The sequence below is a fragment of the Anabrus simplex genome, chromosome 1, assembly GCF_040414725.1.
Source record: "Anabrus simplex isolate iqAnaSimp1 chromosome 1, ASM4041472v1, whole genome shotgun sequence".
Taxonomy (NCBI): Eukaryota; Metazoa; Arthropoda; class Insecta; order Orthoptera; family Tettigoniidae; genus Anabrus; species Anabrus simplex.
The window spans coordinates 712900693-712928147 of NC_090265.1; the positions used below are offsets into that span (position 1 = coordinate 712900693).

The 27455-nt window shown below is 37.2% G+C and overlaps 1 protein-coding gene across 1 annotated transcript in view; it reads left to right on the forward strand.

Annotated features, from left to right (window-relative positions):
* The window catches only part of LOC136856730 (uncharacterized), a 216644-nt gene that overhangs the window by 103122 nt on the left and 86067 nt on the right, over window positions 1–27455 (forward strand). Inside the window, exons 3-5 of the mRNA XM_067134811.2 lie at window positions 12025–12170; window positions 14742–14881; window positions 14961–15002. Of these exons, the coding sequence (XP_066990912.2) occupies window positions 12025–12170; window positions 14742–14881; window positions 14961–15002 (328 nt within the window). The remainder of the gene's footprint in view (window positions 1–12024; window positions 12171–14741; window positions 14882–14960; window positions 15003–27455) is intronic.

Consider the following 27455-nt stretch of genomic DNA (forward strand, 5'->3'; position numbering starts at 1 on the left):
TTATCCGGGGCCAAATTATGCTGAAAGAGTCAATCAAAATCTTAGATCTGCTCTTATTGCCTACCGCTGTGCTGACCACTAAGTGGGATTCATCACTTAATTGGTTATCATTTGATTTCAATACCGTCGTTCATGAAAGTCATAAGCAAACTCCTGCTTCATTAATGCTAGCGTTCACCCCCAATTCTCCACTTTCTAATCTATGGTCCATTAATGGTCTTCTTCCTGAAGTCACAAATCCAGAAGCGATCCGTGCTACTTGGCACAGTGTGTGGAAAAATTTAAAAGTATATTACGCTAAAGTTTACATAACTACAATCACGGTCGAAGACTGCAGAATCTGTCTGTGGGTGACCAGGTTTATGTTAAGACACATCCTGTCAGCAGTGCTGTGGACCATGTCATTAGTAAGTTAACCCCCAGATTTCGAGGTCCCTGCACAATTTATTCCTTAACCCCTGTGTCATTATTAGTCAGTGATCCTGAGAGAAAGCGGATCAGTCGTGTTCACTTGTCCCAAGTCAAGATTCCTTAGTTATGAGATTATACTTTAGGAACCATTTATGTTTTAATTATAAGAGAATTTCAGTTATAGGGTATTTGGGTAGTTATTTGAATGAATGAAACGGAATGCACACATTTGTGCATATTTAAATAGTTAGTTCTCCTTGCTGTACTCTTTGAGAGATTTCACTCTTTTTGCACAACTGAGTAGATGATATCTTGTACATGTTTTGTTGCAAAGTTTACATTTACACTTATCACCTGGAGTATGGAATGACTTGATCATGCATATTTTATGATGGAGACCATTGACCGCGATACGAGTCATCATATGCCTGAGCTCATAGTTTGCCATTGTCCAAGCTCTGTTCATCATGGCTTCGGTGCTGTAAAAATCTTCCCAAATACTTGATCTCTTTTCATACCGCTCTTTTATATGTTTCTCTGATGCAATCACGTATGGAAGTCCTAGTTTTATTTTGATATCCTCTATATAGAAAGACTCCTTTGCAAGTTCATATACCAGCCTCGATTGTGTGAATTTTGACACACACAGAGTGCGTTTGAGGAAGCTTGCTTTCACTCTTTCTATGACTGCCAGGTCTGTAGTTGTTAGATTATTCCATATTAATTGAATCCTGTATGTAATTGTGGGCGTTATCATGGTATTGAAAAAAAAATGCCGTCTTGAGGTCTAATAGTTCTGGGAGTGAGATGTCCTTAAAGGCTCTGATTGCTGCTATCGCTTTCTCTTTTACATGTATTTTGAACGATATTCGTAGGTAGTTATAGTGATTGACTACCATGAGTTCTTCTTTTCCATATTGTATGATATCCCTTTTGGTTATTTTGCCTCCCTCTCTGAAAATCATTTGCACAGTTTTGCTTCTGTTTATAGTGAAGTCATTCTGCTTAACCCAGTTTTGTAGTCTGTCAAAAGATTTTTGTAGTTCTTCTTTGTTATTGGATCTGATGACCATGTCATCTGCATACATGTATATTATTACTGGTACATTGTCAGCTATGACCATCTCCACAATATCTGCTGTTGTCACGTTGAATAGTATTGGGCTTATTGGGTCTCCTTGTAGGACTCCATTTGTTTGATAATACTATCTGAAATACTGGTTCCATCATCTATAGTTATTGTGTTTACTGTGAGGATGTTGTTTATTATGGTGACTAATCTGTTATTTTCTCCCAAGATTGCTTCTAGTTTCTTGATTAATTTCTGCCTGTTTAGGAAATCAAATGCCTTGTTGTAATCAATGAATATTGTGAAGAATTTTTGTTTTGGGTGTCCTAACGTGTCGTTGATACTATCAAGTAGATTCTGTACTGCATGCAGAGTCAATCTTCCTTGATGAAAGCCGAACTGGTTGTCCGGAATCTTTTCATCTACTTCTTTTGTCAGTCGTTGTGTGAGGTGAAAACTTTGAATATATTGCTCTCCAGAGCTATGCCTCTATATGAGTCTGGTGCGCTTGTATTACCTTTGCCTTTGTATAGGATTTTTACTGTAGATTCTCTTCACATTTGAGGTATATCCCCTTTCTCAATGCATTTATTGAATAGTGAGGTCCATACTCCAATAAAGGATCCCATTGAGGTCTTTATTTCATTGTATATTCCATCGGGACCCGCTGCTTTATTAGATGCTAGGTGTTTTATTGTTATTTCCACTTCCTCTTTAGTGATATTCTGGAATGTCTGATCTTGTTCAGTGACCATCTTCTTCTCTGTTGCATGCACACTACCTTCCCTATTTAAGACACCAGAGAAATGGGTCTTCCATGAATCCATTGTTATGTCACGAGGGAATCACGGTTTCTGTGGATTTTGGGCTTGGAATGGTCTTTCTTTTGCTATTTCTGCTAATTTTCTGGCCTTATTCTCAATGTATGATTGTTTCTTTTATCATCATTTTAAATGCTTTGCGTTCAATGGCATATTCTGCCAGGTTGATGGTTGTATTTTCAGCTTTAACGCTGTGAAATGCTTGTATTACTAGTCTCCTGTGTGAATAACATTCAGCATCGAACCATTCTTGTGCTTTCCTTGTGTTTTGCTTGACCGGAATGAAAGCCTGCCTTAGTCTGTCTGTGATGTCTCTTGCTGCTTCCTCAATCCTATTCTGTTCTACTTTTTGTATTAGTTTTAGTGTTTCCTCAGTTGATGGGAGTTTCTCTTTGTTCAATTTCCTTGAAAATGTTGGTCTTTCGTGCGAGATGGGGAGTCCGACTTTTGATAGTATAAAGGTTATGATTACCGGAAGGTGTTTCCTCAATGGATAGTTCTCAATCTTGCATGAGTAAACGAGTATGTTCTTGTTTATGAATATTAAATCAATTGTACTTGTAGCATTGTAGCAGATATAAGTTGGTTGTGTTTTTGTATTCACCAAGTGAAAGCCTTCTTCTTCGAGGAACAAAAACACTATATCACTTTTCCTGTTTTGGATATCAAGTCTACAGTTCAGGTCTCCCGCTATTATAACTGGATCATTTTCATTTGTCTTACTTATGGCCTCACTTAGTACCTCTATTACTCCTTCCAGTCTGAATTCTGGCTGCATGTATATTCCAATGATTGTTAAGTATTTTGTCTTGGTGATCAATGTATTTTCTCCTCTGAATAAAACTTCTGTTGGTGCCAGTTGTGGTTTGGACATACATGTGATACCGCCACTGGGTCTGCCTCGTTGACCTTGTTGTGCCAGGTTGTGAGTGCTGTAATATCCATTTGTATGAATATGTTCTCTGAGAAAAGTCTCTGTTAATATAATATCCACATTCAGTATATTTTCTGTCATTAAGTTTATAGCACTCTTCAATCCTTCTATGTTCCATAGAAGCAGCGATATAGTCTTCCTGTTAGTAGTTTGCTGTTTCTTCATTGTTTCGGTCTTCCTGTCTGCGGTGGAACCAGAATCCAGATTTTCTTTGACTTCAAAAAATAAATTGTCTTATTGTTGTCCACATTGGCCAAAATTCTGGTTTATTTACTAATTGGAGGTTGTCTATTGGTATGCCAATTTTATAGGATTTGTTGTACCCTTTTGTTTCAAGTTGTTCACACTCTATTTTCCCTTGCACACCATTGTCCTTCAGATATTCAATTAGATCTTCATTTTTCATCTGTGGGTGAACCTTACCTACATACAGCCATCCCATCCTCTCTGCAGCCTTCAGTTTATTTTCTTGGTATTTCCGAGATCCTCTTATTTCTGAATTACGACGTCGCCTCACTATTTCCGTTCACAAGGGTCGGTCTCCTCCTTCCAATTCCTTTGTATCTCCCTCCTATAAGCTGGGTTGACAGTTATTCATTGTGTCCTTTATGTCATTTCCTCTTTTTTGTGATCTATCTGGGTCTAAGACTAATGAATGGTGATGTATTTGCAGTTCGGTATCTTGGGATGAGTTGTTTCGCTCTGTTGGTGGTTTTGGTGATTTGTTCTTACCCTGTTTTAGAACGGTTGATCATTGGAGATGCTTTTCCGTTTCCTCTCTAATTCTCTCTTGTAGTTTAATTTCAATATCTGCAAGCATTTCTTTAATTTTATCTACTATTCCTTCCATTGGATTCTCTTGCCCTCTTAATTTTGTTAATAAATGCGGTTTGCATTCATTACAGAGCCATAAGAGTCTACCATTTTTCTCAATACATTCCAATTCTCCTTTTGTTAAGCCACTGCAATCAAAGTGCTGCCATCTATTACATCCATCACATTCGATAGCCAGCTCGTCATTACCTACTACTTTCTTACATATGTCACATTTGTCAGATCCTTGGTCACTATTGTCTTTGGTACTCGGCATTTTTGTACTCCGTGACTTCTTGTTTGATCTCAGTTGTTGCATTTTCATTATTCCAGAATGCTATTTATTCCGTGACTGTTCCTTGTTATACTGGAATGTATAGTCTATGTCTATATTATCTCTGCTCACTCGCCAAATTAGTATTCAAACATACAATATTATCAAAATTCACTGCACTCCTTAATTGGTTTTACTTACGGCTTTTTTGTAATTTATTATATAGTTTTATTTTCACCTACTATAATCTATTCACAGTCAGTTTATGCTTATTTTTTATACAATTCTTCGTACTGAATTAGACACATCCAGCAGTCAATCCGCCATATATAATATATATATATTTCTTTTTTGGGTAGTTATAAGGAATCTTAGTTGTAAGCAAATTTATTTAGTAAAGCTGGCCAGTGTCCCTTTAGGACCTTATATTTTAATTAGGAATTGTTTTAGTTGTAATGAGAATGGTTGTTTGTGGCCATGCTAGTTATACTTTTATTTATTTATTTATTTATTTACAGAGTTTACGCCCACATTGGAGCACTTAAATCAGACTACAACAAATTTGTCTTCCTTTTCTTCTCCCAAAAGGTCTTGAGTCTGGTTGACCTGGCTGCCCTCTCCGCATCCGTTATAACAATATTGTTTCCTCTGTACAGTGGTCAGAGGAAGTCTGATGCATTTATTCTTCAAAATACTTTTCTCGCCTCTGTTTTCTATGGTTTGCGTGGTAATATTCAACTCCTCCAAATCACTTTGGACTTCTTTAAACCAATTGTTTTTTGATTTACTATTCCAAAAGTAATTAAATAATTGTTTTAAAACTCTGTTATCACTTAGTCGAAATATATGACAAAAAAAGGCAATTCTTCTTTCCTGATAGATAACCTCATTCAGCAGCAATCTCCACTGTCCATCCGCCTGATGTTTCTTGTTTATGATCGTCCTGAGTATCCTTCGATCAACTCGTTGTAAGCATTCTGTTTTTGATCTAGTATTGAGTTTAAATAATGTTTCACAAGCATAAGTTGCTTCTGGTTTAATAACAGAGTTATAATGCCTAAATTTAGCATTAATCGAAAGACATTTCTTTTTGTACGTAGGCCAAGTTATCTGTTGTGCCTGCTTCAGTTTATATATTCTGCTCCCTATTGATGGTTTTTCATTGCAATTCCAAGTGAGATTTTCACCCAAATATTTAAATGTACTTACAATTTCAATTTGTTTATTATTATTATTCAATAATAGATCTGAATCTAAAGTTCTGAAAGTAGGCATTATTTTTGTTTTATCATACAAAATTTGCAATCCAACTCTTTTTGCTACATTTGCAAGTTCTTCCAATTGAACTTTAGCCTCTTCGAAACCATTTGCCAGTATCGCAAGATCATCCGCGAATGCCAAGCAATTTAGTTTGATATTTTTTCCAATTTTGACTTTTGGAGGACATACCTTAGTCCACTCTTGCATGACCTTTTCCAATACACAATTGAACAATAATGGCGAAAGTCCATCTCCCTGGCGGAGGCCTGTTGTAATTGCAAATGATTTAGATAACTCATTTCTGAATCTAACCTTAGACTGAGTATTCTTAAGAGTCATACCAATCAGGCTAATAAGTTTGGAATGTAGACCAAATTCCTGAAGGACATTCAACAGTGATTCACGATGTATACTATCATACGCCTTTTGAAAATCAACAAACGTAATAACTAAATTTTTGTTTCTAGATCTGTGATGTTTCATAATCCATTTTAAACTGATGATTTGGTCAGGACAGCTTCTTCCTGGATGAAATCCACCTTGATATTCCCCTAGTTTACAGTCAAGATGTTCCTGTATTCTGTTATAGATAATCTTAGATAAAATCTTATATGTAATATCCAATAATGATACTCCCCGATAATTATTTGGATCAGATCTATCGCCCTTTTTATGCAATGGTTGAATTATTGCCATATTCCACTCTTCAGGCATTGTAGCAGTATTCCAAATATCTATAAGATGTTTATGTAGATTCTGAACAGTTTGGTCAGTAGCATTCTTCCATACCTCTGTGACAATTTGGTTCTCTCCCGGTGCTTTATAATTTTTAAGGGAATCAATTGCTGCTCGTACTTCATTATAAACGGGCGGTGTAACCTTTTCTAAAGGTATCCTATTTTTTGGATGTGTGTCATATTGCAGATATTCTGAAGGTTCCTCACTGTTATGTAAGTTCTCAAAGTATCTAGCTAAAATTTCCGCATTATTTTGATTAGTATGTGCCTGTTTTCCGTTAGTATCTCCCATTAGGAGTGTTGGGGGAGTATAATTAGTTTGGTATTGCCGAAATGTTTTATAGTAATCTCTTGTCTTATGTTGAGTAAATGCTTCATCAGTAGAGTGTAACATCTCCGTGTGATAATTTCTCTTAACCCTTCGGATGATTTTAGCCGTATGTCGTCTAGCAGTAACAAGTTTTTCGCGTGACTGTTCTGTTTCCCGTTGTTGATCAATCAACCATGCCTTGTGTCGGTGTTGAATCGCTGCATCGCACTCCTCATTCCACCAAGCATGTTTTTTCTTTTTAACGGGAGCGTTTTCCTAAGCAATGGTTTTTAGCTTGTTAATTACCATTCCCAAATCATCACTTAGATAGGTTTTTAATATAATTTATTATTAATGAGATAGCTAGGGTCATATGTTTTCTTCCTATTACATTTGGAGAGAATGCATTTCTTTTTTGGAGTTAATTTTGTTTTAATTTTGGACAAATAATGATCTGAATCTATGTCCACTCCACGGAGGACCCTAACATTGTAAATTTCGTTATGATAGTTCTTTTCCATAGCTACATGATCAATTTGGAACTCTCCTAATTTAACATTAGGGCACTTCCAAGTCATCAGTTTATGTCGTCGTCGTTTGAATCGTGTGGTTTCCAAAAGTAGCCCATGATCAATACAAAGATCGATCAATCTCTGACCATTCCTGTTAGTTAGATGATGAGCTGGCCACTTACCTACAACATTACGAAACTTTTTCTCACGGCCTATTTTAGCATTGAAATCGCCAAACATGATTTTAATATGGTTATCGGAAATGGATGATAATAGTTGGTCTAGTTCTTCCCAAAATTTGTCTGTGTCTTCCCTGTTGGTCCTGTTTTTTTCATTCGTTGGAGCATGGATGTTTATCAATGTGTACGTTTTATTCTCTACTTTGATTGTCATCAATGCTGTTCGGGGGGAGGTGGAAGAAAAATCTTCAATTGAATCTAAGATACTAGTATGAACCAAAAAGCCGACTCCAAACTGAGGAACACTCTTTAGTACTCTTTCACCTGGGGGACCCTTGTATAGGCGATATCCCCCTGACTCAAGGGGGTCTTGATCCGTATTACGCAATTCTTGAAGAGCAGTTATCAGTATCTTATGTTGATCTAAGACGTCTGTGAGATGTTTTAATTTGCCCACTTTCATTAATGAATTTATGTTCAGTGTAGCAAAATATGAGAACTGTCCTGATTTATTAAATTTAAGTTTCCTCTTGATCGGATGGGTCTGCATGTTGTTTAATGGGTTGCAGGCGCTCCGACTCGCCTTGGTCTTCCACGTGACACCCCACCGTATCCCAATGGTGTCTTTGTTTGGATCTGATGATCATGTGTATCCAAACCGGTGGATATTTCATTAGAAGACTAATCATAATAGGCTGATTGTCTGATCAATGATCAATACATTTCTGGGTAAGATTAAGATCTTCATTCATGTTCATAACTAGGGATTCTCTGTAAAATTTTCTGGTATAAGGGTAAACTCCGGCAGGTTTTCTTTTAGTCTTTCACCATTTTTTCCTTTTCAAATTATTAATAGTGCTTGCCCCAGGGGGGCTGGGGTATCCCAAGTCTATGGGGGGGGGATCTCCCTATGAAGGTCGGTGAGCCACTAGTTGGGTGACTCGAAGCTTCTTGCCCACCGAGGTGGCTTTGACTCTAGTATTCCCCTGTCTGCTGCGTGTGGATTTATGTTGCAGTGGCTCCTGGGGCTGCAATCACTGTTTCTACCCGACAACAACCTGACGTGCCTAATTGAGGGGCACACGTATATCTTGGGCACTATTGTCCGACACTGCAACCCAGCGGTCAGATGTCCAGATGGTGACAGTCTTATTTCTACCTGACAGCAACCTGACGTGCCTAGTTAAGGGGCACATTGTATGTCTTGAGCACTATAGTCCGACACCGCAACCCAGCAGCTAGATGTCCAGATGGCACCAGTCTTGTTAGACTGTTCCCCATTACGCTGCTTGATACCTGTTGGCACAGGATACGGATGGGCTGCGTTACAACTTGCCCAGTGACGAAGTTTGGACTGAACTTATATGGAGGCTGGTGGTAAACGGCCGTGTCGGCAGCCACATATTCAGCGATAACCAGTGGTCAAGTGAGGCCACTTCAGTCATGTGACTAGAGTGGAAACTAACGCAAGATCTACTCATTTCAAACTTTGTCATGAAGGAAGTAGTGGATGCCACCTTACAAAAAGTGAACGGTATCTGCATTACTGATTGATTGTGGAAGCAAACTTTTCGGTGGACATAAAAGTTGAAAATTGTAAATATATTTTGCACAGGGTTGATGTAGTGACATTTTAATATTTTTTTTTTTTTTTGGATAGTCAATGTAAGGCAACAGTGACTGCCAATAAAGTGAAAGAAAGTTATTTGTCTTGAGCTATGCTTGAGGTTGTAGAAGGGGAGGAATGTTATAGTTGTAAAATGGGTGAATTGTTTTTACCCTCAAGATTGATTGTCTGTGTAAAATGTTTACCCTCAAAATTGACTGTGTGTAATATTTAAAAAAGAATGAGCAAAAACTAAGTGAAAGGTTATTTAATTTTTTTTTGTATGTGTGTTTTAAGGGAAAAATGTGAATAATTTTAGGGTGGTTTGTTTTTGGCAATTTTCTTATGTGTAGATCATTTTTTCTGTAAAGATATTGTCCTTACAACATTGGGGGCACGGTGTAGTCGCACGTGCCGGGTTTGGTAAGATGCTTCTGGTAGTTTCCGGTTGCATCAGAATGGAAATTTCTCGAAGCTAGGAATGGCATTTTCTCACCAAATTCTCTGGGCCCTTATTGGCCAAAATAAAAAACCCTCTTATTGGCGAATGTAAGATATGCGGGTCCGCTAATTGGTTATTTCTCGATTTCGCCACTTCCAGCTGCTGGCCACTTGGCCAGAGCCAAGCTTGTTCCCTCAGTCTTTTTGATTGGAGCGGCAAAGGGAGAAGTAGTTTCCTCCATCTGATGGGTCTCCTGGCCCTCCGAGGTAAGCACTATTTAGTACATGTTTTGGGTTTTTAGTTTCAAATGTAGTTTCTTAATTTACATTTTTTTTTACCCTCCGGAGTTTGCACGGGATTTCTTCCATTCGGCAATTTTAATTTCATATGACTTAGTCTTCGCGGCTAGTCATACTCATTTTGTTTTAGAGACATTCCCCTTTCCTTTTGGCTTTATAAATTGTGTAGTAATTATGTAAAATTTCTTTCCCCCTTTTCTTTTGTTTTAATTGTGTAAAATATGTAAATTTTAGATTCCCTCGGGTTTGCCTCTATTAGTGCTGTTTCGTCTCAGCATACTCCCGTTCAGGATAAGCTCCTTATTCTGAAGTGTTTTAGAAAATGTTGCTTCCTGAGGATGCTCTGGGTTAAGATTCTAATTATTTTCACTCTTTCTTTTTCTTCTTTATACCTTAACATGTAGGTGTGGTTTGATAACGTGTGTTCCTTCTTTTAAACGTATTTGATTAAATTATTTCTGTATATTATTTTGAAATTATCACCGTAGAAATTTGTACTCTTGGTATTATGCATCTCTCTAAATTTGCTGTGTTAACCTTAACTTGCATCATTGATGGCCCCGTTTGTAGTGTTATTTTCCAGTTATCATTTTAGTAAATTTTATTTTCCCGGCAATGCAATACCTTCTCAAGGCCTGGGTAGGGTCCCAACCACTTTCCATCTCCGTTCCTTTAGTTGTCATGTTAGCTAACTTGCTAGTTATATTCTAATGTTTTCCAGTACTTACCATGTGTGCGTGTTGATTTTATTTGATCTAATCTCAAAGTCATCATTTTTCTTAATAGTGTTTATTATTATTATTATTATTATTATTATTATTATTATTATTATTATTATTATTATTATTATTATTATTAGCCATAGCCATAGGACATCCAGTTTTACATGGAGTCCCAACCACAGGATTATGGCTTTTTATCTCAAAAAATCCTACAAGCACTGACCGGCTACTTCCACTGGATTTGAACCTATGACGATGTTATCCAGAGGCTGACACTCTACCACAGATCCACAGAATGACCTACAGTACATCAGTAGAACTATCACACAACTACACATCACATCCAGGTGTGCTATCAAAATATACATGATTCCCTGCATAGACTACTGAGAGAACCAAGTGCTTTATCAGCTTATCTAACTTCCTTTCCCCTCTCACATGAGGATGGTGGATGCCACAAGGTTGTATGGAAGTCCATATTTCCCAGTAAGAGTTAAAGAGGTGGTAACTGGGGTACTAGATCATCTAGCTCTCGCAGATGTAGGTTGTAATCTGGTTGGACATAACTGTTGCACTATGTAGACATTATTGATTTTCTTCAGCTGAGTACATATCAGCACTTCTTCACTTAAGACATAACTTCCTACAATGAAAAAGTATAATCTTTGTATTCAGCCAATAATGTGGTTATATATATATATATATGTATTTATTTATTTTTTTTGTTAGTGCTTCCTACATGGAAATATTTAATTTTGAAGTTCTAATTGTCAATTGTTCTGCATCATTTGACCAAATGCCAAAAGTAGATTTCAAGATATTTACACAAATGCAAAGTTCCTTTCATTCATTCATGTTTCTTGTGAAATGTGAAGTATTAATATCAAAATGAAGATAAAAACATGTTTTTTCTTGTTAATTTGTCAAAATTAGTGATATTGTAAATATAGTGTCATAATCTGAGAAAATGTTCCTTGGTCATTTGACTCTTTACTGCGGTTACTTTCGATTTTTGTTTTATATCACTTAACCAATTAATAAAATTGCCATTTAGTGACTGGATTTGACTTTGAAAAATTCAGTGTGGTCCAGAAAATGGTACTTTATAACAAATGTTGTTGCTCATTTAAGTATAGGATTATATTCTGTCAAATATTACATCATGTGTTACATTGATCATATTCGTCTACAGCCCTGTTTCACAAATGCCTGCAATTTTACAAATAAATAGAAAAGAAGCTTTTAAACATTAGAATTACACCATAAATTTCTCATATAAAATGTTCCAAAACAATATTATGCATAATAACAGCATACAACATAAAATTGCATAATTCAGACTCAGAAATGGCAGTTAGTCACTTGATGAAAAATTTGAATTTAGTGATTGAAGTATTTGGTCAAAGTTAATTTCTCACAAAACTTTCTTAAGAGCAAAAGTTCAAACAATAAACTATATAAAGTTTACACCTTTAGCTACCAATCAATTAATTTTGGCGCTTGGTCAAGTGATACATAACACCATCTAATTCTGAAATTCTGGCTGCACAAAACGTAAGATTACTCTTTTACAAATCTGGTTTGTTTTTCAACGTCTGGATTCTTATATAATGAATATATTGCTGCTATTATTAGGTTTCCCAACATGTTATCAACCTCCTCTACCTCATTCACTGTGTGCACCTAGAGGAGTTTGTGGAGTGGCACACTGTGAAGGGAGAACAGTGTTTCATCAGATTCAAAGTGTGGTGTGCGATCCCAACTGTGTGGGTCAACAGCCAGTAAGTACACTCCCAACAATGAACAAGTAGGTGTTATTTTATAAATGACTTCCATTATTAAAATGAAAGAACTGAAAATACTTAGGACGGTACTTATGATGAGATAGTGTACATTAAAGTTGCTCCTCTACAACAAAAAACAAGTAAGATAACAGAGCCAAAATGTATTGTCCAGTTCCCTGAAATTTTTGTATGATACACTTAGTTAGTTAGTCACTTAAGACGTAACTTCCTACAATGAAAAAGTATAATCTTACAGTCCCTCCTCTATAGCAAAAAGCAAGGAAAATAACAGAGCCAAAATGCATTGTGTAGTTCCCTGAAGTTTTTGTATGATACACTTAGTTCGTTAGTCACTTAAGACATAACTTCCTACAAATGAAATTGATTAGATGAATGAAAAACTTGTAATTTTAACGGCCAGTGTCTTATACACTGAAAAACATGACAAATGAAACATATTTTATATTACAAGGGTAATCCCAAAAATAAGATCTCCTATTTATTTTTATAAATACAGATCTCTGTTTGTGTGGCTGTTGGTCACAATATTGTGAAGAGTGTTTCCCGCGCTCGCATATAAACATGTGCACACCACACTGAGGCACTCAGTCGTGGCTTGGCAGCTGTTGAGAATGGAGCTCCCGTTGGATGTTACCGCGAAGTGCGCGCAGTTATTCGGTCTGAATCGATTTAAATCCATCGCCAATTGATGGAAGTGTATGCTGAGTCGTGCATGGATGTCAAAAATATTTGTAAGTGGTGTGGAGAATTTGCAGCCAGTTGGACTGAAATTCACGACGAACAAAGGAGCGGGAGACCGTCAATTTCCGTCAAGACAATTGTGAAGGTTGAGCAAATTATGTGTGAAGATCGGCGGATCACCCTGGGTGATCTCTGCACTTTGGTTCCTGAGGTTTCCCAAAGCACCACTCACAGAATTTTAACGGAAAAGTTGAAATACCGGAAGGTGTGCGCAAGATGGGTGCCACGCATGCTGACTTAAGACCACATGCGGCAATGAGTTGATTCTTCCCACGCATTTCTCAATGCTTTGCAGCCGAACAGGACAACTTTTTGGACTCAATTGTCATGGTTGATGAAACCTGGGCGTTCCACTTCACACCTGAGACCAAGCAACAATCACGCCGGTGGCGGCATTCCTCTTCGCCAAAACCGCGGAAATTCAAGCAAACACAGTCTGCCGGTAAAGTCATGGCAACTGTGTTTTGGGATCAAAAAAGGGTATTGTTGGTCGACTTTATGCCTGCTGGGACCACAGTTAATGCTGACAGGTACTGTGAGACCCTGAATAAACTCAGACGGGCAATTCAGAACCAGAGAAGAGGAATGTTGGGCTAGTACGTAAACATTCTCCATGACAACGTTCGCCCGCATGTCGCCCGATTAACCATTGCTCTCCTGCAACAGTTTCAGTGGAACATCATCACCCACCCACCTTATAGTCCCGACTTGGTACCCAGTGACTATCACTTGTTCCGTAAGTTGAAAGAACATTTGGCCGGAAAGCGATTAAGCACCAACGAGGTGAAAGATGAGGTTCACAACTTCCTGAACAGCATGGCAGTGAGCTGGTATGACATGGTCATACAAAAACTGTCACAGTGTCTACAAAAATGCATCGAACGAAATAGTGATTATGTAGAAAAATAGCTAAATGTTCAAGTTGTAAAATGATGTAAACCATTCTAGAAATAAACAGATCTGTGTATTTATAAAAAAATAAGAGACCTTATTTTTGGGATTACCTTCGTAGCAATAAAATTAATTTTCTTGTTATGCCACAGTCAAATCTAATATGAAGGTGCACTCCTCTGGCTATACACTTTGTCATTCTTGAAGTACTTGCCTGGAGAATGAATTTCACGCAATTTGAACTAACATGATACAGTGGCTGATGCCTTTTCATGGAGTGTGCTAAATAATGGCAGACCTTCCACCATTTTCCAATACTAAACACTCTACCAAAATTAGTTTGTTCTACTTTATCAGTGTTATAATTCTTAAAAAAAAAAAAAAAAGAAAAAGAAAATAATGGAAACTGAGTTAAGTGTCAGTAAAATGACCTTTTATCTCTGTCATTTTCAGCATTTGGTTTAATCTGGTGCTGATAGGAAACTCAATGTAAGGTTAACCAATGTTATTCAGTTATTCAATGTTACATTTCACAAGCAGCAACCTCATTTCACTCAGAAATATATAACACAGTTTCTTCTACTTATAGGTGAAAGTAATAGCAATGCTCATGCTTTTTGAGAAGGTTATCACTATAGTCAATACTAGCCTTTAGAAAGAAAATAAATTGGAATATAGTTTGCCTGTAATGGTCCCCACAGTGACAGTCAGCAATGTTGATCATACAAGGGGACAGTAATTCCTTCAATTTGTCTTTGTTTCAAACTGTTCAATTCAGGACCTAAATTCATCCTGAAGATCTTTCATCAGGCCAGCAAAATATAGGACATCTGGGAATAATCAGTAACCCTGACCAGCAGTGACAGGAAGCCTGTTCACGTTGAATATCCTAAGAGGACCTTTTCCTGTTGACAGTTCTGTGAGAGATTGGGGCCACTGACGACTGCACCTCGAAGGATCACGTCTGCGTGGTCTGACTGGAGCGCTCCGAAATGTAACGCTACCTGCGGCAAGGGCTCGATTATCACCGAGGCCACTTGTATTGATAAAGAGAGGTCAGTGAACAAGCCTGGACACACGTCATGAAGTGAGCAATTTGCAAGGCTTTCATGGACCATTCTCTCTCTGTTGCAGTGGCAAGAGGGCTCAGGACTGCATTGGCCCTGGAGTTTACTGGTAAGTCAACTACCATAATATTCTCTTAGGGATTTAGATCAGTTAACTTCCTGTTTTCCCTCTTCAGACGAGTGGTTTTAAAATTGAACAGATATGATCAGGTTAGTGATATTCAGTGTAATGACAAAATTTAAACTTGTGTGTTGGATAACACCAGCCTGCAACAAAAAAAATTCTCTCCGGCGAAAGGTTGAAGAGGTGATTTACCCTAATTTAGGTGTGCTGATTTCAAATGTAAACCGTTTTTGCCTATCACATACAGATTTTTTGCTATTTGAAATCCAAATTTGACATATTGTAATTTTAATAGAAAACACCATAATAGAGAATATATGTAATTTTAATGGGACATGATCAAATTGCAATGAATATACAAAAAAGTAACATGTTCATTGCTAGAAAGTATGAATCTCACTAATAGAACACTATTGTTTGCTGCACTTTGATGAGAATGAACACTGTTGTTTTGCGTTTGTGTTCCTCAGTAGTGTTATCTCGCACTAGACACTAACAGTGATCTGACATCATGGAGACATCCCATTGCCCCTGATACCTTCGTTCCATTTCTTTTATATCCTGATGGAACCGCTTGCCATGTTCCTTCCTGAATGCTCCTAAATTTGCAGGAAAATAATAAAGATGACTCTGCAGGAAATGTAATTTTTAGCTCATGCAGCAACCCAATTTCTGAAAGTTGTTCAGCATGGTTTCTACATTCTGTTTGTAGTTGGCATCTTTAACATTACCCAGGAATTTGCTAGAAACATCCTTGGGTGATTCCCATGTCTGAAGCTGTGTTTCATTCATTGTCGTACTGAATGTTGGATCCTTCATAAGCTTCCGAATTTGGGGGGCGTCAAAACCACCTTCCTTAATTTTGGCATCCGACAGTCCTGAAAATTTCTGACAGAGGTACCGAAAGCAGGGACTGCCTCTATCCAAACTCTTCACGTACTGCTTCATAATTCCCAATTTAATATGTAAAGGGGGTAATAACACACTTTGAGGATCAATTGGACTTGACCAAGCGCCAAATCTCAATTTTCGAGATATATTTACCACCTGGTAGCCGAGGCTTCAAACTACATGGAAAAAAATATTCGTACTCTCGAACATCATTTATATCGAAAATAAATCGATTAGGACTATGCGCCAATCTAAATATCGCCTGAAGATACTTCTGCATCAACTGACCAAAGAAACTCTCATGCAGTTGAATTTTGCATCACCTGACTAAACGACATTTGGCGGTCGCTTGGTCATGTTATGCGTATTGCTCTTTCCCGCCTTTTTATTCCTGTGACAACAGTGAAGTTTCTCCGTGATTGTCTACCGTCTTCACATCAACAACATTTTGAGAGTGCTTAATAACACTATTCACTTCTATTTTGGCATGGATCACTTTAGGTCTTCCTCAAGAGCCCATCGAATCGTCGAGTTAGCAAGGAAGGAAATCTACTTGCAAACATTATTACAGGTTAGTTGTTCAGTCTATATCACAGTACCACTAGCATACATGACAAATACATGTTACTTATGGATTGTTTTTCAAACAGTTTCACCATTCTATATCCTCTTCTCATTACGTAGGAAGATGAGCCGGATTTACATCCACAGACACCAGCTATTGCGACACCCGTTTACGAATCTCCAAAAGATGTCATTTTCTCCAGCAGTCTGACTGAGCTGAGTCCAATGAAATGCTGTCATGCTACCCAAAGTACTGTTCTGAGGTGTAATACAGCCACGACTATCAATCTTCAGGATGATTATTCAGATTTAAAACTGAGATGCTCTAGTGATTTAAACTTTGTTGAGGGAAGAATGGATGCAACAACATTCTTGAAGGTAAGTACGATTTAGCTAATGGAAAAGAAACACCATCATATCCTATAGCATTGCCAGGCAGATACTGTAGATCAGTGTCGGATAAGGTTTTTCTAGGAAGAAATACATTCTTACCCCACAATATAGTGTTTCTGTTTTACAGGAAAATACACGGTCTGAAGATCAGCAGCAGTCCGTTCCTGTATTACTGGACGAACATCACTTCTCTCATTCCCATACAGACGTTAGTTTCGATGATAGTAATGCTACTAATGAACATGTTGTTTTAGACTCCAGCATCTCTAATTATGCAGCTAGCCAGACCCATTATTCAACTCCTCAGCCGATGAATGAAGCATCTCAGATATTGGAAGCTCAAAATAATGATTCTCTGGGAGAAGGGAGACCAAGAAAAGGTCGGAAAAGAAAATATCCATTTCAGAATCGAAGAATTAGGAAGATGAAATGTGTTCAAAATGAAACCTATATCACACCGCGGGGATATCTTAAAGAACCCAAAGAATTTAGAGAATACATTTGTTCATGTAAATGTCTGAACAAGATAGGAATTGATGCAGTGAAAGAAGAGTTTAAAATCTTCTATAGTACTACATAACACGATGCACAAACAGCTCTTATTTGTGCCATGGTAACAACAAAAGATGTCAAACGGAAGGGAGTGAAGGACTCCAACAAAAGAGCAGCCACAAGAACTTACACCATCCGCGGTGTCAAAGTATGCAAAAGTTTCTTCTTGAAAACGTTTAGGATCTCCAGTGGAAAGGTTCATCTGGCAATTAAGAAGATACAGTCACCAAGGGGCGTTGTGGATCGTTGTGGATTGGCTGGTGGAAGAAATAAACTCCCTGAAAATAAACTGAAAGAAGTCGTAGACCACATAAAGAAGTTTCCACGTTACAAATCTCACTATAGGAGAAGCGATACACAAGCAGAATTTCTTGCCCCTGAAATAACGGTCAATGTCATGTATGATATGTACAAGGACGAGGTTTCAAATCCTGTATCAAAAGCAAGTTATAAGAAGATATTCCTCACAAAGTTCAACATCAAAAAGAAACCACTGAAAAAGGACACATGCAATGTTTGTGACACATTGGAAGTTCAGATCCAAAACACAACTGGATGCGAAGCCGAGAATTTTAAATCAAAAAAAGAAAATCATCTTGTACAAGCCAAAATTGCGCAGGATATGAGATCATCGGACATGTCGAAGGCAAAACAAGATGGCGCCCTGGAAGTTCTTTGTTTTGACCTAGAGAAAACCTTGCCATTGCCAGAATTCCTACAAATACAGTCTTTTATAAAAGGCAGTTATGGCTTTATAACTTAGGAATACGCACGGTAAGGATGAAAGAGGACACTGCTTTGTCTGGTTAGAGGGTGAGGCAGGCCGAGGATCACAGGAGGTATCCTCATGCCTGATGAAATATTTAATGGAAGAGCTACCAGCTGTTGAAGAAGTAATCTTGTGGTCAGATTCCTGTGGAGGACAGAACCGAAACATAAAAATGGTTTTGATGTTAAAAGCTATCTTAGAACAGCATCCCACAGTGAAAAAAATCACTCAACGTTTCCTTGTTCCAGGACACGGCTTTCTCGCCAATGACAGTGATTTCGGGGACATAGAATGTGCACTGAAACTTCAGCAAAGGTTGTATACAGCAGAGGACTACATCAATGTGATGAAATTTTGTAGGAAGAGGAATCCCTTAGTTGTTCACAGAATGAAGTCTGAGGATTTTAAAAGTACAGATTTACTTGAGAAACAAATCGTGAACCGGAAGACAAATAATTTGAGAGAGAAGATAAACTGGCTGAAAGTAAAATAGATAGAGTTACATAAAGACAAACCATTTAGCATTTTCTTCAAGCAGGAATATAAAGGACAGCCAGTTGAAATAAACATTCAGAAGAAGAAAGCTGTTGGTCGTCCTTCGCAAAATGGCGTAACCCACTATTTTAGCAATGTGTTAACACCTCTGTGGCCGAATGGAAAACCCATTTCAGAAGCGAAGCTCAGCGACATACGCTCTTTGATGTCACTTATTCCAAAAGATGCCACTGATTTTTATCGTAAACTCTGCAGTCATCCGGGTATTGAAGACGATATTGATGGATTTGATTGCCAGGAACTTGATTTCATTGTTGAAGAGGAAACTTAGGTGAAGCTGATGATACTTCCCATTCCTGTGTCAGATTGAACATTCTGAAGTTTATTTCAATTTCTGTTGTTAGTGATATCAAGTAGATAGACCGGCATAAGTGAAACCCATCTGTAAAATGTCAGTATGTAATAGTGTGGATAATATGTTTCTTTGTATGTATGCTAACGGTATTGTAGAATAATAAACAAAAGTTTTGTTCAACATTACTCATACTACTATTTATACGTCTGTTTACCTAGATTATTACCCTTCCGTAGTAACAATCCCCAATGTAAAATATAAGTAAAAGCATAAAATTAATATGCATCACATGACCAACCGACAAATTTGTCACTTGGTCAGTTGATGCGAAACAGAAAGAATGAATTACATCAGAAATTTAAAATTGACTAAGCGACATTTTATGGAAAATCAGGCACTCAATGACTTGCTATGCAGTTGGTGATTGGTCTGTAAATAGAACTGACCTTAGTCCTTCTTCTGGTGAAAGAAATCTGCCAATTCATTCACGACTCGAATTTATATGCTAACAAACGCGTTCACGTCAATATCTCGAAATGACAATTTGGCGCTTGGTCAAGTCATGCATAACACCGTCCAATTAATGGGCGATTTACAATGGTTTTTTCTTCAGACACGAACTGTTTCCTCTTGGGCCACTCAAACACTAACCAGTGACGATCCTTGTCCCAAGAGTCCCACTCACGTAGAAAACACGTGAACTTTGTATATCCTCCTTGCTGCCCTAATATGATACCACACACTTTTAAATCACAGCACAGTAACCATCTGTGTTCATTGTAGTTCAGTTTCTGCAACACCATAGGTAAATTGTGATAGTTTTCATGAAGAGATGTTGAATGGACAACTAGCACTGAAGCAAGTTTATTTCCATTGTGCAGAAGAACAGCTTTAAGACTTCTTTTACTGGTATCAATAAATAGACGCCAGTCCTTTGCTTGGTAAATAATTCCAAGATGACGAATCAAGCCAGGGATATCACAGCAAAACACAAGTTCGTCTTCGTGAGCAAAAAACTGCCGGAATTCTTCCTCCTGATTTCTGTAACAATATGAATTTGTCCCAGGATGTAAAATAATTCCTCTCTTTTAATCTTGATCCTAAACGTTCACTCTTTTCTTTAGTGAGGCCTAGGTCACGCACCAAATCATTTAAGTCACACAAATTATAAAGGCGATACAAAGGTATCATCATCACCATCTTCTGCACTTGAAGATGATGAAAACACACTCTCTGGTGGTTTTGGGACAGGAATATCGGGTCCATGTGGTACGGGGGTTATGGCAGATGGAAGGCAGGGATACTCAATGTGCTTTTTGTTTTTTGTATTGAACCCAGGCACTTTACATACACAAAAATAACATTCATCAAAATGATTTCTTTGTTCCTGCCAAGCCATTGGGATTCCAAATGGCATTGAATGGCAACAACCCACTGTATTAAAATTATAAAATCCTTTTAATAACAACTACCTACTCAATACAATATATTACTCATTGAATTATAAAATAATCATGAGGTGTCTTAAATAAAGGAACATGTTTCGTTCGACATAGCGAACATCATCAGCCTTAATTTACAAAGATTAGGTCAGGGCCCTGAGCTGAATGATAAAAATTGTTAAAAGAGTGACAATGCCATAATAAAAAGTAAAATGATAACATTAGACTTGAAATTGTAACAATATGTACAGATTAACAGCAAGTATTTGTAGAGGAATACTTTGAACGATGGTAGTCTATAAAGTTAAAACAAACATGAGGTTGTTAAAGTAAAAAGATATAGATATAGTGGATCTTAAAATATATGTCAATGCGTGAAGCGTGGATTAATTATTGACTATGGAGTTCTTAAATTGAGCAAAACAAAAGTTGAAATAGAGTTTACTGAATAGTACGAGTCAAACTGAGTCAGTTAAAAGGCGCATAGCGACGAAACTAAGGTTGAAATGACGTGAACTTCAGTAGTTAGGAATTCTGTAGGAGAGCCAACACAATACCAGAAGGAAATACAAGTTGAACTAGTCCGTATTTACATGCTAGCAGTAAAATTAATCTTATAAAACGTAGGACACCAATGTGGACTCGTTAAAAAGTAACTATAAACTTGAAAGTAGGGAGAGTTCCAGCAAACCAGAGATGGATGGAGCAGATTATGGCACAATTGGAGTTAGAAATCTGGAATGAAAGAAAAGGGAGGAAAAATAAAGTTATGTTATAATGAAAAAAAAAAAAAAAAAGAAAAAAAGAAGAAGGAGGCTTACCCTTAGGACTAGTGTGAGGTGTTCGCTAACGTTGGCTGCGCGAATCAAACTGGCGAGTAACCTTATTGCTGCTTCTATTGTTGTATGTATGTATACGTAGAGGCGGGGAGTGAGTCATGTGAGGAGGAGGGGTGACCGATTCCTTAAGCGGGTCGGGTATTCGTGGAGGGGGTGTCGCATGAGAGGGCAGTAGAGTAGTAGTTGTTGTATTATTAACAGTTGTAGAATTAAAGATTCTCGTAAAGTTATTATTATTTATATTGAAAAGAGGGAGTAGTTCTGGAATTTTCTCGATTATGGGACTTTTAATTTCTGAAGTATCATTTAAATTTTGATGTCCGTTAAAATCCCGCTGACAACTGAAAATCGCAAAAAAGAACTAAACTATATTAAGGATTTGGCCAGAATTAACGGCTATAACCCCTTAATGATTAATAAAATCATTAACAAGATAAAATTAAAAACCGCAACGAAATTGATTCCGGACAAGCCTAAAAAAACGAAATATGCTCCCTTCACCTACACAAATCCAGGCCTATTTCAAGTTACTAACCCTCTAAAGAAATACGATATTAATATCGCTTATAGAACCCGATATACGAACCGTAATATATTCTTCAATTCAAATATAGTTAACATTAATCACAATAAATTCTCGAACTCTGGTATCTATAGGCTTAAATGCACCCATTGTGGATTCTCCTACATCGGACAGACTGGACGTAGCTTTTTGACCAGATACCTTGAACACTACAACACTTCGAAACATAAAAAGTATTCCGCCATGAGCACCCATATGGAAGAGACTGGCCACAGTTTTACTACAATTGAAAAAGACCTTCAAATCTTGAAATACGCCAATAAAAGTAAACTTATGACAGAGTTTGAGAACATTTACATATTTGTAGACCAGCATTTTAACGGACATCAAAATTTAAATGATACTTCAGAAATTAAAAGTTTAATAATCGAGAAAATTCCAGAACTACTCTCTCTTTTCAATATAAATAATAATAACTTTACGAGAATCTTTAATTCTACAACTGTTAATAATACAACAACTACTACTCTACTGCCCTCTCATGCGACACCCCCTCCACGAAAAACCGACCCGCTTAAGGAATCGGTCACCCCTCCTCCTCACATGACTCACTCCCCGCCTCTACGTATACATACATACATAACAATAGAAGCAGCAATAAGGTTACTCGCCAGTTTGATTCGCGCAGCCAACGTTAGCGAACACCTCACACTAGTCCTAAGGGTAAGCCTCCTTCTTCTTTTTTTCTTTTTTTTTTTTTTTTTTTCATTATAACATAACTTTATTTTTCCTCCCTTTTCTTTCATTCCAGATTTCTAACTCCAATTGTGCCATAATCTGCTCCATCCATCTCTGGTTTGCTGGAACTCTCCCTACTTTCAAGTTTATAGTTACTTTTTAACGAGTCCACATTGGTGTCCTACGTTTTATAAGATTAATTTTACTGCTAGCATGTAAATACGGACTAGTTCAACTTGTATTTCCTTCTGGTATTGTGTTGGCTCTCCTACAGAATTCCTAACTACTGAAGTTCACGTCATTTCAACCTTAGTTTCGTCGCTATGCACCTTTTAACTGATTCAGTTTGACTCGTACTATTCAATAAACTCTATTTCAACTTTTGTTTTGCTCAATTTAAGAACTCCATAGTCAATAATTAATCCACGCTTCACGCATTGACATATATTTTAAGATCCACTATATCTATATCTTTTTACTTTAACAACCTCATGTTTGTTTTAACTTTATAGACTACCATCGTTCAAAGTATTCCTCTACAAATACTTGCTGTTAATCTGTACATATTGTTACAATTTCAAGTCTAATGTTATCATTTTACTTTTTATTATGGCATTGTCATTCTTTTAACAATTTTTATCATTCAGCTCAGGGCCCTGACCTAATCTTTGTAAATTAAGGCTGATGATGTTCGCTATGTCGAACGAAACATGTTCCTTTATTTAAGACACCTCATGATTATTTTATTATTCAATGAATAATATATTGTATTGAGTAGGTGGTTGTTATTAAAAGGATTTTATAATTTTAATATATTGTCCTCAATACGGTTCTATTATGAGATTAATTACATGTAACAACCCCCTGTACCAGTGCCGCAGGTTTTCTAAAACGTTTTACACACAATATGGGGTGCGAAATTCTTGTCCTGATTACCTAACTTCTTCTTAAAATATGCCAAGTACAGGCTTTTTATAAATGGCGTAATATTTCGCTTCTGGCCTTTAATTATATACTGGCCACATATTAGCGTATCCACACAGACGCACACGAGATTCTGTCAGTTGGTACAATTAATTTTATTTACATATATTCACAAATTAACACATACATAACCTTAATCACAGTATCAAACACTTCACTTTGAGAATATCAACAAAGCCGCCAATATTAAAAACAACTGCCAATCGCTGCACATGGAGATTACAACTTTGAAACACAGTTGAAAACAGATGACTGCGTATTTCAATATGGAGACTGCAAATATTGAATGTCACCCCGGGATATATATTTGCTACACCATAACTCTACTAAACAATGACTAACTTCCCCATCAAGATCGTCTCTTTATATATGTGCCTGGCCAGGCTTCTAGAAAGTTACATTACAAAATATATCTTCATGAAAATTCTAGAGTGCCTAATACAAAGTTTATATTGTACGGAATATTCTCAATCGTTCTAGTGCCTATCACCATTCTGGAAGTTACAGTGTGTTTCACAATTATGGATTACAATTTATATATACAGGTAAGAATAAGTTATATTAATTTACAGGTATTTACATTAACTGAACTCGTATGTATATCTATGTATACCACATGTTTCATGACATAACCTTACAAACAGTGAGCTCGTATCGTAAGTACACATGATGTAATAATAATAATAATAATAATAATAATAATAATAATAATAATAATAATAATAATAAATAATAAACAGATGTAACACTTCACAGCTATACATCCAATAATAATAATAATAATAATAATAATAATAATAATAATAATAATCATAAGAGAATAATTATTATAATAATAATTATTCGAGTTCAATATCTGCATTAGATACCCATGGGCGAGAGAATATTGTTTTCAAGTTATAACTCTTCCTCGATGTCGCTGGATGTGATCTCCTCCTCTTGACCAACATGCGTTGTGTCGGGGGTCGGGGTTGCCACGCTGCCAGCATCTTCCTCAATGATAGTCGATGTGTTCTCTTCCCGATGACTAGATGGTGCTGTGTCATTAGTAGCCTCTCCTGCAGGCTTACTCTGTATGCGCAGCGGTTGGTGACTCGCCGCAACTCTGATGCGTGGACCTTGACAGAAGGGTTGGTCTTCAGTAAATATACCCCATGGCCCAGCTGTTTATCCACCTCAATGGGACCAACCCACTTAGGTGTGAGACCTGCGTGAAACCCTCCAATATTATTACTGACTGGGTGGTTACGTCGCAGTACTTGTTGGCCTGGTAGGAAGATCTGCATCTCTTCAACATCTTGAGCCTTGGCCTGGGTAAGGGATCTCTTCTCGGCCAAAGCTTGCTTCTCCTTGATGTTCTGCTGCTGCTGCTGCCACTCTGCCAGGGAAACAGCTGCATCATCATGACCCGAAGTGGATGGTGGACGAATCTCCCAATCCCCAGTGCCATACAGCTGTACACCAAGAAACAGCTTTGCTGGGGAATAGCCGGTGACATGGTTGATGCGTCGTTGCAGGGCAAAGAGTGACTGCGGTATCTGACGGTCCCACAGTTGATTTCTTTGTCGATCAGGTGGACTCGTAGCATCCTTTTCAGCTCCTGGTTCTGTCGTTCCATTGGATTTTCCCTTGGGTTGTAGATAGGGGTGGTCCAGTGCTCCACACCCCATTCCGTCATCATTTGCTGCCACTTCCTCGACGTGAACTGACTCCCGTTGTCTGACAGAATGTACCGTGAATAACCGTAGTGGCTGAATACCTTGTCTTTTAGCAGGCTGGTGATGCGTCCCGTCGTGGCTTCAAGGCCTCAATCTATCTTGTGAAGAGGTCAGTGATTACTACGAGTCCTGTTTTACCCCATGGTGTTCAGGGCTATGACCTCCCACGGGTGTTGTGGCCGTGTTCCTCGTTGGCTGGAATCTGCCTTCCTTTTAATTAATTCATATTTTATTAACGGTAATACCATTTTACATAACAGTAGAGAATAAACAAAACAAAACACACTAAAAAGAAAGTTCAATGGAGTATAAGTAGAAAAATATGTACAGATATATACACAGGTTATATTACAAGTAATCACAGGAAAGTAATAGTCAAATTTGGAGATTATGTAAGTGATTTCTCAATTTTGACAATGAGCAGTTAAATATATCAATATCTAGTTTGTTTAGAGATCTTGACATTCGTTCAATTGGCCCATTGAATGCGTAGTTAATTCTATGCCAATTTGTAGAATATGTATTCTTGAACCTTGTGTGTCTGTCTGGTACATGTACGTTAATTTTTGCAAGGAGTTGTAGACAATTCACCAAGGAATGAAGCAATTTAAAAATGAAGAGTGTATCCAATAATTCACGGTGTTGTGACAGGCTATGCATATTTAAGGACTGTTGTAAGGATGTATAATCAACATTATCATATGCGAATCCTGCTCTAAATGAATATAAACAAAGATATTTATGTTGTACTGAATCTAATCTATGGATAGAGGTCTGATGAGAAGGGTTCCAAACAGTTGTACAGTATTCTAGTATAGGGCGTACCATAGACACATACAGCAATTGATAGGTAGCTAAGTTTGAAAATTCTGTAGAATATCTAGTAATGCAACCCAATCTTTGAAATGCTTTCTTACAAATATTTTCAATATGTTCATTAAACGATAGGTTATAACTGAATAAAACACCAAGGTCATTAACTTGTGAAACAGGAGTTAGAATGTTGTTATTACTAAATTTGTATTGAAATGATATTTTCTTCTTGTTTTTAAAAAACAATATTATTTTACATTTCTCATGATTAAGTTTCAACCCATTTTGAATGCAATACTTTTCCAGATGATGTAAATCTTCTTGAAGTTTTAAACAGTCAAGTGGACAATTAATTTGCATAAAAATTTTTGCATCGTCAGCAAACAAAAGCAATTCAGAATTCTTAAGTATATTTTTAATGTCATTTATGTAGAGAATAAAACGTAAGGGCACAAGGTGAGACCCTTGAGGAACTCCACTGGTAACAATAATAGGTGCAGAAAAATGATTCCTTATTTTAACAATCTGCAGGCAATTTTTAAGATACGATTCAAACACGAGAGGAGAGGCCCATTAATTCCGTAGCCTGTTAGTTTTTGCAGCAAGATATCGTGGTCGACAGTGTCAAAAGCTTTTGAGAAGTCTGTGTAAATGCAGTCCACTTGGGAGTGGTTTTCTATTGCATCCAAGAGGAACTGATAGAATAAAAGAAGATCACTACAGGTTGACTGTCCTGAAAAGAATCCATGTTGCTCATCAATGATGATGTTTCTAAAGAGAGGTGTGATTTTGTCAAGAATTATTGAGTCAAAAATTTTGGAAATATGAGAAGAAATTATAACTGATCTATATTGTTTTATGTCAGTTTTATCACCATTTTTGAAAACTGGACTAACAAATCCTTTCTTCCATTCCACTGGAAAAACGCCTTGGTTTAATAATAAGTTGAACAGATAAAAGAGTGCTTCACATAAAATAAATGAGCAGTACTTGAGCAGGTACGTTGAAACACCATCAGGTCCGACAGTTTTCTTTAATTCCAGAGATATCACTTTGTTGTAAATTTCTGCCTTACTAATGTTTATAACTGATAGATTGACAGAGAAAGGATAATCATATGACATACTACTACTATTCTGATAAGAAGAATAAACGGATGAAAAGTGGTTAGCAAAAAGACTGACAATATTTTCTCCAGTATTGGCTGTAACTTCATTAAGATGCATTGTTGAAGGAATATTATTACATGACCTTTTAGAACTTAGATATTGCCAGAATTTCTGTGGATTGGAAGTAATACTTCGTTCACAGTTGGTGATATACATTGTATAGCAAGATTTAGATTCAGACTTGCATTCATTT